The sequence below is a fragment of the Micrasema longulum genome, unplaced genomic scaffold, assembly GCF_059751315.1.
Source record: "Micrasema longulum isolate JH-2025_06_02 unplaced genomic scaffold, ASM5975131v1 h1tg001467l, whole genome shotgun sequence".
Lineage (NCBI taxonomy): Eukaryota > Metazoa > Arthropoda > Insecta > Trichoptera > Brachycentridae > Micrasema > Micrasema longulum.
The window spans coordinates 231,540-247,406 of record NW_028278653.1 but is presented as its reverse complement, the minus strand read 5'-3'; the positions used below and the strand labels follow the sequence as shown (position 1 = coordinate 247,406).

The 15,867-nt window shown below is 32.3% G+C and overlaps 1 protein-coding gene across 1 annotated transcript; it reads left to right on the top strand.

Moving 5' to 3' along the window:
• The first annotated feature begins 744 nt into the window (after positions 1-744).
• Positions 745-11,126, top strand: LOC148275289 (chitin deacetylase 7-like). The gene is made up of 6 exons (XM_088235923.1): positions 745-912; positions 2,038-2,350; positions 3,784-4,051; positions 5,784-5,970; positions 7,955-8,089; positions 11,049-11,126. Exons 1-6 carry the CDS (start codon positions 745-747, stop codon positions 11,124-11,126), a joined length of 1,149 nt encoding a protein of 382 aa, XP_088092049.1.
• Positions 11,127-15,867: the final 4,741 nt, after the last annotated feature.

The window sequence follows — 15,867 nt, the reverse complement described above, 5'->3', positions numbered from 1 at the left end:
TATCCATTTTTTTATAGCCTTTTTAAACATTTTCTCATTACTAATTGCTTTAATAGATAGTGGAAGTAGGTTATAGATTTTAATTGAATAATACTCAAAATCCCTTTGTCTGAAAGTGGTATTAGTTTGTATTTGTTTAAGTTGTTTATGTGTTGAGGATCTAGTGATTATATAATACTGTCTACCTTAAAACAGGGCCCTGATCACAATGGGAAGTTAACATTTATCTTTATCTGCAAAGTAATGTAATCTGAATTATTTTATAAACTATTTTATTTTCTTTATTATTGCATGTTGGTTTGCATGTTGGTTTAATTGGTGTCCTGGCGAAGAGACGGGTACGTCTCGAAACCGGTAGACATAGAAAAGTCGGTAAATGGTTATGTACAAATATTTAATAACAGTTAGTAAAATGTTTGACCACAAAGTTAATGCTTTAAATATTAATAATAATGTATATAACATTTTTTTGATCGATATAATATATGGCCAAGATATGTTCGTAAAGGACAAGATCAAATGATGACATCCGATCGAGATTTACAAAGATAATTTTGCGTAGATTAGACAAACGACGAAATTACACAAAATTAATGTAAAATGAATGTATTAATTGCGTAACGAACTCTTTCTTAGATACTGGGAAGATATTGATATAAAAGCGAGTGTGCTTAGTATACATAAGTTTCCGTTGGAGTGCTTCGATCAGTTTCTTTGATCTGCTCGCACCTATTTAGTAAAGAAATGAAGATCCTGGTGCTTCTGGCGATGCTCGGCCTAGGTGCTGTGGCCATGCCGGGGTGGGGAAACAGGCTCGCTAGTAAGTGCGACCCCAAGGAGTGCCTTCTGCCGAACTGCAGGTGTTCTGATCACGATATTCCTGGAGGGTTGAAGCCTGAAGATACGCCTCAGGTAATGAATTAATCCTTTAATTAATCATAAGTCATTTTATCTCTACGTAAGAGTAAAGCGCCTAATGAGAGCTATTTGAATAGTCATCACAAACGGTTAATACGTTAATTTGTGTTCGTTTTTTTCACAAGAACAACAAATTAGTCAATAATGTATTCTCCTTCATTGTTTAAAGACAAATTAGTCAGTAATTTATTTATTTATTTATTTTGACACTTTATATACATATAAGGGCGGGCATATTGCCTTAAGGCAATTTCTTCTTACCTACCCAAACCGTTTAATTTGAGAAAATTATAAATACATGGACATATTGAATCTTACAATTTTATACAAAAATTAAAAACAAAGATTAACAAAATAAAAATATATAAAAAAAAATTAACACTATTCTATAAAGAGAGAAGAGGGGATGGGAAGGAAAGAAGAAGGATAAAGGAACAACTCAAACATTTAGATAATGACATTTTAATCTTGATTTGAATGTAATAACTTAATCATATTACAAATTCGAACACGTTTTAAAACTACCGAAATGAAAAAAAAAGTCTCTCCGCGGAACTGATTCCGTTGAGCGCCTGACTAAAATTGACGAAAACAATGGCACATTAAAACAATGCTACCCATTTATTACAAAACAAAATGCAACTCATGCCCTTGGATGCTTTTATAATAAGATTTAATGCAGATTATACAATTTAATTAGACTGATTTTCTTACTTAAATACGAAATGACAGCCGGTTTAGGGCAAAAAATGGACTTTTTCGAAAACTTCAAGCTCTGGTTGAGGGCCAAAAGTAGTATCAAATATTTTTTTATATATTTTTTGCATCCCGAGTAATCCAAAAGGCACCTTTTTAGACCCCTTTCATTTCAAAATTCGGAAAAAAAAGTTATCGGCCCATCCTATAATGTATATGTTTGTAAAGTTGACACTTTCGAGTTAACACTCGAGACAAGATCTGGACTTTTTTGGTGGAAGTCTTTAAAGTTTCAAAAATTCATTATAAGAAATTGTATTTACCATCGTTAGAATGGACTGCATAAGTCCGTCAAATAAATAAATAAATAAAATAAATAAATAGATGAGGGTATGAAGATGGTGATATTGTGTTTTTTTTTAGTTCGTGCTGGTAACTTTCGACGATGACGTCAACGTCATCAACATAGAGCATTACCGCAAATCCTTATACAATCGCGTGAACCCCAACGGGTGTCCAGCCTCCTCAACCTTCTTCCTCTCTCACGAATACACGGACTACTCTCTGGTGCACGAGCTGCACGCCAACGCCATGGAGATCAGCCTGCACTCCATAACGCACCGACCCCTTACTGACTACTGGAAGAACGCGACTCTGGAGACCCTGCAACGGGAGTTCGCGGATGAAATCAAGACCATCAACAAATTTGCGCACGTCCCAGAAAAAGACATCAAGGGTATGGCCCTATTTTTAACAGTTTTATCTTATTAGAACACATCCTCGGGCATCAAGAAATGGGGAGAAACAGCGGAAACAGGTAGAAGGAAGGATGTTTCTTGGTCAAAAAATACTCAACAAAAAATTTAAAAAAATACGGCTCTTCCTAACAGGTTTTGCTCATACTTCGACCAGTATTTTTTCGTTGAAAGCGAATTCCTTTGTTTTTTTGCACAACAACAGGCCAGGAGGCCCATTACAGTGGTGAATTACAGCACAGAACACCCAGGATCGAGAAAAATCACATTAAATGTTTGTTTTCTCACCGGGAATCGAACTCGGAACCTTCCGCGCGTGAGTCATCGTCTTTACAATTTCATATTTTTCTTGTTTTATTTTACGAACCGCGTTCTTTATTGATTTTAACTCTACATAAATTCTTTATTGTCCCTTTGTGAGTTTGTCGATTTGCGTCAAAGTCACAAGTCAGATATTGTCATTCTTGCTCGTGACTATATTGAAATTACGCAAACAAATGGTGCAAAAACTGCGTTTGTTCACTTAAATCCTGTTACTTAATATTTTTTACGCATAACGGTATTTAATATAAATTAGACGTCCCCTTTTCTCAACGAATTGCCATTTTTTTAATTACTTCTTAACGAATCTTACTTAACGAATTTTTTATTACATCTTCCGAAGCACTGGATAAGGAAAGTGGCTGATATTTCCTCAACTCTTCCATCTGTTGACTTTTTTGAAGTAAAAGAGCTGAAACCTTCATCAAATGGGTGAGATTCATCCGGCTGAACCGATTCACCTACTAGGCAACGCCTGAAAACAACTTTTATACTTTTTACATCAGTTAGTTCAATTGACAATGTTTTGAGTATGTCCAAACTTTTGCAGACAGGCTGGATTTCCTCTGCTGGGTGAATCTCACCCACTCGATAAAGGTTTCAGCTCTTTTACTTCAAAAAAGTCAACAGATGAAAAAGTTGAAATATATGAATGTTTAAATAAAGGCATGATGGTTAATGTTACACAGTGCGTAAAATGGCCACTTAAACCAGCCAATAACAGGTCATAAGCCCTGTAAATGTCTAGACTTCCATATTCTTATCTCAAAAATGTTTTCCCTCTTTGTTGCAACAAATTTAGATCCAAATACCTCCCTAGGGAGGAAATCATGAATGTCTGAAAAAATTTGGAAATTTCAAAACATTGTTGAAAATTATTATCTTTACTCAACATATTCCATGTCTGTCAGCAGGGGCTTAGCGTTGTTGAAATATTTACAATCTGGTCTCCATAAATTTAACCGCAGTTTTGCTAGTCCAAAAATGTCGATAAAGCGATTGAATCGGGAATTAGTTTAGTAAACGAAGTGGATTTATTTCACGAATTTCCGCAAAGAAACCCATCATTTGATAACGTCTTTTTAATTTTCAGGACTTCGCATGCCCTTCCTCCAAATGGCTGGAAACAACCACTTCAATATGATGAAGGAGGCTGGCTTGCTATACGACTTGTCGTGGACTACTCGTCCTGCCGTTGACTCTGGAATGTGGCCCTACACAGTCGACTTCCTGAGCACCCAGGAATGCACCATCCCGCCATGCCCTGACGAGTCTTTCCCTGGAGTATGGGTGATTCCCATGATCAGCTGGAATAACCCATCTGGCACTATCTGTTCTATGGTAGATGCCTGCGTTGACATGTAAGTCAGCTGAAACAACCAAGTTTAATATACCTGTAGCAGGATAAATGGTTGTTTTAGTATGTAAATCAACAAGAACAACCATATCGAGACTATTTGGGTCGTGATAGACTAATATTTAATTAAGCTAAATCGAAACAAATTCGAATAATTAGTTTCTATCATTATTGCTCTTATGAAATGCATTAAAAAAATTGAATCTATGAAAACATTTCAATGTTATGAATACCTTCGATAACATGTTATGAAGTGCATTAGTACGTAATTTTAATAGATATCTTCGATTTTTATAAATATTATACGTTATGAAACGATAAACATTGTAATTTGGATTGGGATCTTTGATTACGCATCTTGACGTACATTTGGATGGAAATTTTCAATTATGACCGTCGTTCATATAAAATTTGGATAAGAATCTTTGATGAAACATCACAACAAATATAAAGGAAAAACTTCAAAATAAAAATTCAAACTCAGATTGTAACTTTGGTATGCAATTAATTTAAATGAGTTTAAAGCAAATTAGACAAAAGTGGAATATTTCTAATAGTTCGCTCCTGTCAAATTTTATGAAAACAAATACAAATTATCGAATTTTAACACCCTCACCCATCACTCCAAATTTATTTATTTAATTACAAAGGATAAGTTTTTTGGGGGATTTATTGCTAAAAGCCACATTTTCCATCCACTTAAACTACAGACTAGTCAAAAATTTGTATTAAAAGACAATTTTATTACCTCAAAAGATACATACACGAAAAAACCCAATTAATACAAAATAACAGCTGTTCTTAAATGGGGAGATAAAACTGGCACATATTGATATAAAGAAAAGTACATTACGGTATACATAATAAAGGATGAGTCAGAATCAGATGAGTTTGAAATGAGAGTGAAAAAGGAACCAAAGAAAGAAGAGGATTTTTTTTAAATAAAAATAAAATGAAGGGAGGTTAGGTTATCTAAGGATATATATTAATGTTTCGGGCATTTCTTAAAAGTAGCTAGAAGCGGTGCATTTCTTCATTTCTCCACAAACGCAAAATAATGCTTAAAGCTTTAATCCAAAAGACTTGATTAATTTATTACCTCTATTATATGTATTAAATTTAGGTTGACACTGTTAAGATCATCACTGTTAACAATAAAAACCTCGAAATGGAATCTTAGACATGAAATAAAACTGGGCAAAGTAAATCAAATGGCGGAACTTCCAAGACGAATAGGAATGAGTTGGGCAGCTTTTGGAAAACTTAGGCACATTCTTGAAAATAAAGAGATTCCGATTTGTCTGAAAAGGAAAACATATGAATCATGTTTACTGCCAGTGACTACAAATGCATTAGAGATCACGGCCCTCACAAAAAGAAATGTAGAAAAGCTCGAATGCCCACAGCGATCCATGGAAAGATCCATTTTGGTATAAGCCCAAGAGACAAAATAAGAAATGTCAAATAAATTAGTAAGGGATAAAAATTGGCTGCAAGCATCAACCGACCGAGAAAAATATGGAAGAGGCCATAAAGGACAGAAAGCTAAAGAAGAAGAAGAAGAAGAAGACACTGTTGATATTTAAAATAGGATTGTATTAATTTTTAGCACGTAATAGCTTTTCTAAGCTTTTCTACCGGGCGGCAATTGAAAAAAAACCTTTTAAAAAAATGTTAAATAAATGGCCACAAATTTAGTGCTTCAAATACGTAGTTATTTTTTTCTCGTTTTTCAGACCAACTGACAAGGAAGGAATCAAGAAATGGATGATTGGTGAATTCAACAGACATTACAAGGGAAACCGAGCACCGTTTGGCTTTTATGCCCATTCAGCTTGGTTGGAATCGTCTGTAAACGAGAACAGATTGCCAGCTTTTATAGAGTTTTTGGACTACTTGCAAACATTACCAAATGTGTTCTTGGTAAGTCTCATAGTCTTGTTAAAAACTTGGCCCAATATTAAACTGTGCTATTGGTAAGGTTTGCTGAACTTAACTATAATACGAAATTTTCAATTGTGTTCTTGGTTTTTTCAAAGTTTTTGTTGTACCAAAAAAGGTTATATTGACAAGTAATATATACATGTTAAATTCCTCCTTTTTTGCGAAGATATTTAATATGCTTTCCCAAAGAAAATTTAAAATTAGAATTCGGGAAATAAATGACAAAGAAATTTCAAACAAATAGTTGTACGGTGCACAGCCTTTTCCAGAACAGGTAATCCTAGTAAAAAGGACCCTGAAATAACAATATGATTTCATATTGTATGAAACATACAACAATTATTGTTATTAACGCAATTATTTTTTCAAATTTCATAGGCAGATTTTTAAAAGATTTTAAATTGATTACGAATGATCGCAAGTTTCATAGATTTTTAAAATTAATCTTGGATTTAATTCGAATATTGTGTTATTTATTACATAGTAAGGATTATAATCCATGTATTGTCCTTAAACTTTATTTGGTTTCCAAAGGTAATCATCATGAATTTAATCGTTTTGGATTAGTTTCAGATATTTCCAATAGTGTATTTAAATAGTCGGTTAAAATTTTTCGAAAATTCCTCATTTGAATACCTTTAAATCTAAGTTCTAAACTGGATGTAGTAAAGTCCATAAAAATTCTGTGAGTTATCATGGACTACAAACTGACCTATAATCCTATCCTTCAATTCTTTCATCTATTGATGTTTGTGAAGTTAAAGAGCTGAACCCTTTATTTATGAAACCGTTTCAGCTCATTAACTTCACAAACATCAACAAATGAAAGACTTTAAGGAATATAGATGTTCAAATATGGGCAGAATGGTGAATGTTACATAGTGTGTAAAGTGGCCACTTAAACCAGCCATTGACAGGTCATAAGCCCTGTAGATGCCTAGACTTCTATATTACCTTATCTTAATTTCTGTTGTAATATCTTACGATTTCATTTGAAAAAGTGTTAAATAAAATACATAGTGAAATAAAAGGCATATTTTTTTTTTTATTAAAAGAAGGTAAAAACATGTACAGAAAATATAAAAGGAAAAATAATGAAACCCACTAAACCGCGAAACCGGCTAGTCAGCAGGTTTTTTATTTTTCCTTTTCAAAGAGAAACGTTAGATAAATTATATAAATTTAAAAAGTAATATAAACATTATTAAAAACTAAAAGCATACCTAATTTTCACACAAAAATTATTTATAAAAATTTAAATAGATGACATTAAATGATAATCAATATAAGGCTCTGTTACACATTAACCGTTTAATTATTTTTTTCTTAAAATCTTTGTCAACATTTTCTTTTAAAAGGACCTTTTTATATTATTATTTTTATTTATTTAATAGTATAATTATACATTTTTACAAATTAAAAAAAAAATTCACTTGTTATATTTTTACTAAAACTAAAATCCCACTAAGCCAATTTTTGTAGCTTGTTGGTGAAGGAATCTTATCAAAAATTTTAGTAATTGTATGAAGAAGTGTTCTTTGGCCATACTTTTTTACAAACCTCGGTACTGACAAGGTTTCGCGTTGTGCTAGCCAAGGCTACAAGTATTATGTTAATGTAAATGACTCTTCTGGTAGTTACTATCAAATCGGTATCTAGTATTTAATCAGTAAATTTGTTTATTTTTAACGCTTTCGATTTATTATTATGTTAAACATATAATTTATATGTAACAGTTCTTCAATATGCGCTTTAGGAACATTAATTTGTTACCTATAAAGGAATTACAAACATATAAATATGAAAGATCTCAGAACTCACGAGAACAGCCGTAAGATGCTCCCGAGTACAGCCGACGTGATCCGACACTCCTCGACCGCAGGCTTCGGCAGATCCGAAGTTTCATGCAAAAATGCAAACGGAACGTAATTGTGTTTTTAATTTCTGAATAACTCCTCTTCAGGTGTCGGGGTCCGAACTAATTGACTGGGTCAGGAAACCTATTCCAGCGTCAGAGATGAAACCGAACTCGACAAAGTGCAAGTCAAAATACACTCCGACGTGTGTTCCAAAAGTCTGCGAATTAAGTATAGAAACAGTAAGTGATTTTTTTTATAATTTTACTATACATATCGAACCACGCTGCCATCATTTAACTTTAAACCGAAAAAGGTTTAATTAAAAAATGTCCAAACCTTAATTTTTGTGTTTTCGTCGAACGGCGCATAAAAAACATAACATACTATTTTTAATTGAATCGGCATTCACTTCGTAACACGTCATTATAAATTATTATGAAAATAAAACTTTGTTATTAGTGTTACACAGTTTTATTCTTTTACAAGAACATTACTATTGTTCGTTCTTGTTAAACCACTGGGTGTTCATTTAGATTCAGATCTTTCTCTTCATACTCAGGTCAATAAAACGGCAAGTGCTGGGTTCTTACATCTCCGACAGATCAAATCCGTGCGGAGAAATATTCCTTAAGATGCAACTAAAGCTCTTGTAAATGCTTATGTCGTTTCGCGTCTAGATTACTGTAATGGAATATACGCAAATCTCCCAAAATATCAAACTAATAAACTTCAATCTGTTTTCAATGCAGCAGCAAGGCTTATTACGGGAGTAAAAAATATTCTCACATCTCACAACAACTTCGAGATTTGCACTGTTAAAAAGCCCAGAGAGAATTGAATACAAGCTTTGCTGGACAGTATTCAAATCCCTTCATGAAATGGCTCCAAAATACCTATCGGACCTTTGTATTAGGGAAAATACATGTCAAAGAAAATCTACTCTTAGGTCAGCATTTGATTCAGGAAGAGGAAAACTTGTCGAAATCCGGCGCTCCCCAAACACTAGATTTGGAGATCGTGCTTTTGCCGCCGCCGGCCCCTCTGCCTGGAACCAATTGCCTTCAAACTTACGAATCATCGACAGTCCCAGTCAGTTCAGATCCCAACTAAAATCCCCCTTCTTTAGACTATCATACCCTCAATTTTAAATCGGGAAATATAATATATTACTTTAGTTTAGTTAGAATGTAAGTTTAGGTATACAATTGTAAAGCGCCCTTGAGGTGATTTTTTACAAAAATGGCGGTATATAAACTAGCCAAATATTATTATTATTATTGTTATAGTTTCAGAAGAACAGTCCTCCTATCGACGGGTGATATAAAACGAATATAGTAAACACAGAATATTGTTCACAATGTCATAGAATTTAAACAAAAAATAAACAAATTAATCAGTGAAACTTAGAGCAGGGGGTTTTTTCCCCTTTATCTAAGGTGTTAGCATATGAATGGATAGTTATCTAAAGTACAGATATGAAAACATGATCAATGAGCGATAGGACATTAAGTAGAATTTATTAAAATAGTAAAATTGTGTAACACTAATAACAAAGTTTTATTTTCATAATAATTTAACATAAGATACTGTTGGATTTTTTAAAGCTGACGCAATCGCAATACTTACACAAACGCATTGTGCACTATCTGTGAATAAGCTCATGGTATGACATCGCACGGCATACGCATTATGAAAATAATATCTGTCTCTCTCGCGCTCAGACGCGGCGCTTATGAGCGTGACATAGAAAACAATTGCTTTGTTAGTTGCTAATGATATGGTAATAAAATATACTCAGGATGCTTCTGCGTTCGTCTGAATTTGGCTGAGATTCAATAGTAAAAATATAATAATATTTATGGATTAAAACCCCTGGTTTATTTTTTTTAATAAAAAAAAAAAAACTAGAATTCTTATTATTAACTCAAATATAAACATTTTCAGACCATTTCCTAAAAGTCGTAAATAGTTTGTGCTGGAAAAATGGAAAAAGAGTTGTGGTAGAGTGGGATTTGAGCCTGGAACCTTTGGTCCGTGAGTCCATAATACTACCGCGGGACCACAACCTGGTTCTAACAATAAATATATATTTTCATCAAATTAAATAGTGCTGGCGCTTTCACAAAACTTAATTAAAAACTTTTTTAATGTACAGAATATTGATTTAAAAAATCTCGATATTATATTACATTTTATACACTTATTGCTTAACTCTCTCTACTCTCCAAAATTAATCTCAATGTCCCCTTTTTCGTGACAAGAAATAAGTATTTGTTCCATCTGTCAGTCTGTAGCACTAACTATGCACAACACTCTTTCCTCTGTCGTTCTTGCTCTAAAACTATAATGCTTTTTTTTCACCTATAGACATATTTTACATGCCCCTTAATTTATTTAAAAATAAATACTTCAGTAGCTCAATCACAAATAACTATCGAGGTGCTTAAAAACATGCTTAGGCATTTGAGCGATCAAAATGAATAATAATGAACATGCTTAAGCTATCGCAGTCATTAGTCAATGCGTGTGTAATCTCCAAGTCAACGCTCGTGTCGGTTTGTTTTTTGACTTCCTCGTTAATAAATACAGTTCATTGGCGAAAAATCAGCGTTTACTATAAAAAAATAATACAATATATTGCATTTACAAAATAGTAAGGATAATAGTAATATATTGCATTTACAAAAAAAGAAAATTAAATTACAATTACTATGGCGACTGCTTTTCTTGACATTTGGCTTGCCAACCGCCGGCTTAATGCAATAAGTAGCATGATAAATAAAAATAGCATTTTTGGAATATTTCCCATATTTGCACCGGTGAAATTCAAACGTGATTGCGCAGCAGGATTATATGTCGTGAAACGTAAATATTTTGACATTGAATATTAGGTGTTCACGGATGTTGCATTGTGATTGCGAATACGCTAAACAAACATGCTGAGGAATTGTTATCACGTCGATAGTTATTTGTGATTGAGCTACAAAATATTAATGTTTAAATTTAATATATCGTTGTACTAAAAACGAATCAATGAATAATCATAGAGAAAACTTGCAGTCATTTGTATTACATGCAGAAATTCGGGAATTGAATCCCGTTTTATTTTCTGTAAATTTTACCGACCGTGTGATGGCAAGTTGATCAGTCTTACGCACAAACTGTTTTTCATTTCAACAATTTATTCTGTGATTTCAGCAAACTCGCTGGATGAAAATTTGCGAACCAACATGTCCTCAGAACTACCCCTGGCTCTCCAACCCCTTGGGAAATTGAATTTCTGAATATTAATTTATTTACCATAAATATCAAACATTTTACTGAAGCTCATATATAGTCCTCATTTTGAAAATGCTAATTTCTTTTTTTTTTATAATACAGACCGCATTCAATGTTAAGTTATTAAGTATAGTCTGCAATATGTAGATCAGTTTAATACAAAAATTTTATTCGGTCCATTATTTTTGTTAAAATTACTAAATTTGAATTATTTAAATTTATTTATTATTAAACCTATTTCTTTAATATGTTGTGTATTTTTTATTTTTTCATTTAAAAAACCTTTTGGACATTGAGATACAGAGAAAATAAAATAAAGAAATTCAAAAAACGTGATGAGTATTTTTATTCTAATCCATTTTTACTATTAATTTATCAATATTATAATATTTTTTAAACCACTGAAGCATCATTAAATAGATATGTTTAATAAATAGCATGAAGAAAGTGGCATTTAATTTCGTGGGTAATTGCCTTCCGTTCCTTCATTCTCTAAAGCAGTGGTCCCTAACCCCCGGGCCGCGAACCGGTACCGGTCCGTGGATCAAATGGTACCAGGCCGTTCAAGGCTCTGCTTAAAAATTTAGATGTAAGATGGTTGCTTTTGCCATATACAGCTAAAAATAACGTCAAAGCAACAAAACAAGTATTATAAACTCAGTGAAAATAGTACAAAGATTAATAATTAAAGTGTTTTAAAGAACTGTTAACTGTCTTCTGTATGCGGATGATGCCGTGCTTCTTGATAGCAGCCAAGAAGACCTGCAATTCTTGGTAACAAAAGTCTACTATGTATGCAAGAAAAGCGATTTGCTAATGAATGTTGATAAATCGAAAGTGATGGTTTTTGAAAGGAAAGAAAATATAACTAAATGTGAGATAAGTGTGAACGGAGATATTCTGAATCAGGTAGAAGAATTTGTGTATCTGGGAAGTATGTTTACTAAGGATGGAAAGACCGAGAAAGATATTGAAAAGAGGGTGAGTGCCGGGAATAGGGTGAACGGTGCACTGAAATCTATTTTGGCAAACAAATGTTTATCGCAGGAGGCTAAACTAGCAGTTCACATCGGAGTTCTAGTGCCAACTCTAATGTATGGGAGCGAAGTATGGAATTGGAAAAATGATGCGAATCCCTCAGGCGAATGTGTGGCAAAACGATGTATGATAGGTGCACAAATGTCGAGATCCGTAAACTGTGTAAGGCTGAGATATGCTGACATGTAGAACGAATGGATAACGAAAGAACAGCTAAAATAATCTACAATGCGAATGTTGATGGATGCAGAAAACGATGAAAACATTCCTAACAAAAGAACTATTTGATTTTTTAATGTTCCATCCATAGAGTTATTCCGTGGTTCCATAAATTGACAAATTATTTTTTTTTTAACAATTTTACAAATATAGATAGTAAGAGAATATTAAAATATCTATATATCAAGTTACTTTATGTAGACATCAATATAATATTAAAATGCCGAAATTCAATACTAAACTTTTTGAAAAAAGTCATATACAAGTACATTTTTTTTAAAAACCAACACAGTCATAGTTATAAACAATACAAACAGAATAACAACAAATAAAAAGACTAATTACGGGTTTCATACGGGAACAAAAATATAAAAAGCAAAACGTACAGTTCGCTAGGGGTGAAAGGAAGTGGGACGGGAAAATAGGGAAGGAAGACAAGAAGAAGAAATAGTAAGTAAATATAAAACAATGAAAAAAGTTATAAAAATTAATATAAATGTACACGAACAATATAAATATATATATATATCAGTGGCGTGCGGTGACTTTTGAAACGGGGCATGCGGTCATGGGGAGGAAAAAAACACCATTTTTATACTTTAAATCTTTTTTTTTAAATATATAAATTAATATTTGCGTTCTTCTGATTTACCAAAATATTTCATTTTAAGGACCGTTTTCAACGAGTTATAAATAACCACTATTAGAAAATGGGAATCAAGTTGGGGTAGAGTGGGATTTGAACCACGGACCTTTGATCCGTCAGTCCGTCAGTGCGTCAGTCCGTCAGTCGGCCGCGGGCCTCCCTAAGGTGTGGTTACTTGTTACCGATTTTTGGGGCGATTACGTAAATAATCTATAATTAAAATACTTGATGATTTTTATTATTTTAAATCTTGAAATAGGGCACACATAAACATATTCTTATGTGAGCTCTAATGATAACAGTGTACATATATTTTATTTACAAGTTATGTACTTACTACATACGTAGTTTTCCAGTATTAAAGGGATGCGCCGCATGTATCGCATGTATGGACGACACGCCACTGATATATATATATATATATTTACTATATATAGGTACATACACACACAAATCCATACATACATACACATACATACACATACATACACACATATATATACATACATGAACATGCATTTATATATTCTTACATAGACACACATGAACATGCATTTATATATTCATACATATACACACATGAACATATACGCATACACAAATGCACATACATACGCGTGCATATATATAAATAATAATAAAATAACGAAAACTAATAAATAAAACGATAAAAAAATAGTAACTCAAAATTTTGCTCTTGTGACGTCTCTATCGCAATTTTAAAGTTTTTTAAAACGGTATTTTCTTTCGTTGAAAAGATCAATCACACTAAAAAATTATCGTATGAAAATCATACTCGATGAATGTATCAGGTAATATTTTTTTATAACAACTTGCCTGACGAAATAAAAATTATTAATGTCTATCCAAAATCCAAGCTAAAGGTAAAAATATTTGTCTATCAACCTCCTTTATAATGTTACTTTTTAATATTTAAGTCACATTTAAGTTTATATTTTTAAATTAAGGAAATACGTTTTTTTTTTAAATATATTTTAATTTTCACTAAGCAACTTGATATCTTATTTTATAATTATCTTCACCGTGTTATAATATGTATGTGGGTGTGTGTGTATGTGCGTGTGAGTGAGTGTGGGGGTGCGTGAATGTGTGTGTATAATTATACATACGTGCGCACGCATGCGCATTCATGCATTATATGTAAATGAACTTATTTATAAAAAAATGATTTAATACCTGCATTTATTTTTTAAACATGAACTTAAATTAAACTTAAATGATTAAAACAAGAACTCGATTCAACTCCCTGGGGAGCTGTTTATATTAACAGATTACAACAGAGATAAAGAACTTTTTAGAGAAGGCAATATAGAAGTCCAGGCATCTACAGGGCTTATGATCTGTCATTGGCTGGTTTAAGTGGCCACTTTGCAATTTTTGCTTTTCAATTTTTATACTTCCATGAGGACCAGGTAAATTTATCAACAATATTTAGAGTTTGTCCAAATTTTTTAGACTAGGACTGGATTCAACTCCCTGGGGAGCTGTTTATATTAACAGATTACAACACAGATGAATAACTTTTGAAGAAGAAGTATAAAAATTGAAAAACAAAAATTTCAGGCGTTGCCTAGTATGATGGTGAAATAATTCAATCACATGAATCTCACCCACATAAATAAAGGTTTCAGCTCTTTGACTTCACAAACATCAACAGATGAAAGAATTAAAGGAATATAGATGTTCAAATATGGGCAGAATGGTGAATGTTACATAGTGTTACAAATTTTCTACATTTTTAATATTATTTCCATTTGTAAATACTTACTACAAACTTTAAAATATCTTTTTTTTACTTAAATTTTAATTTTAAAACAACTTTCATTTATGTTTTGTTTTCCTTCTCTTTTTTATACTTTCATAATTAACCTTACATATAATTGCTTTATAATTTCTGAACTTCACTGGTCCATTAGAGTTAAGTCTAATTGTGGAAAATATTAAACTTTGTAACTGTCCTGTAAGTTTCCTAAATAAAAGAAAATGAAAAAATAAATAAATAAATAAAATAAAAATAGTGTGTAAAGTGGCCACTTAAACCAGCTATTGACAGGTCATAAGCTGTATAGATGCCTGGACTTCTATATTGCCTTCTCGAAAAAGTTCTTCATCTTTGTTGTAATCTGTTAATTATACTATTAATATTATAGTCCACAGCAACCACAAGAAGTTGCTTCTTTTTTTGGTGTGGTATTTCGTTTCGTTTTTTTTGTTTCTGTAATTTTGCTTTGTTATGTATTTATTTTTGTTAAAATGTTGTGACTCTTTATATTATATTAAATAAAAAATAAATAAAGTAAAAAAAACATCAAAGTAGGTGTTACGTGTCATATCTCTAGGCGAGTAATTATTTAAATAATCAAAAATAGTCTAAATGGATCTTTGTCGGAAACCTTTAATTAAACAGATTGACATCTTAATCAATAGTTCATACTTAAGCAAATAAATTGCGTTGCAATGTCTAAACATTTATCTTTAAAGATAAATTTATTCATGATTTATTGATGATTTTGTCATTAGCATATCGTCTACTAAGAACCGCACGAAGGTATCTACAAATTTAAAAAACATACATAAAAAATAGATATTTACCCAAGCATCAACCACAATCATAATACAAGATACTCTAATAGAGATCTGATACTAAGTGAAGGGGTCACCACTGTTCTGGCATCGAGACAACACTATTACGTAGGCAAAAAGGTCCACAACCTTTTGCCAGAATCGTGGAAAGACGGGAGTGTTGTCAAGTTGCGGAAGGTGTTGACCTCGCTCTTTCATGACATTGGTCGTAGGGAGTCAGAAAAGTTGATG

Coding starts and splice junctions, on each gene's coding strand:
- LOC148275289 (XM_088235923.1), top strand. CDS start 745: ATGAAGATCCTGGTGCTTCTGGCGATGCTCGGCCTAGGTGCTGTGGCC. Junction 4,052..5,783: donor GTAGATGCCTGCGTTGACAT/GTAAGTCAGCTG, acceptor CTCGTTTTTCAG/ACCAACTGACAAGGAAGGAA. Junction 5,971..7,954: donor CATTACCAAATGTGTTCTTG/GTAAGTCTCATA, acceptor ACTCCTCTTCAG/GTGTCGGGGTCCGAACTAAT.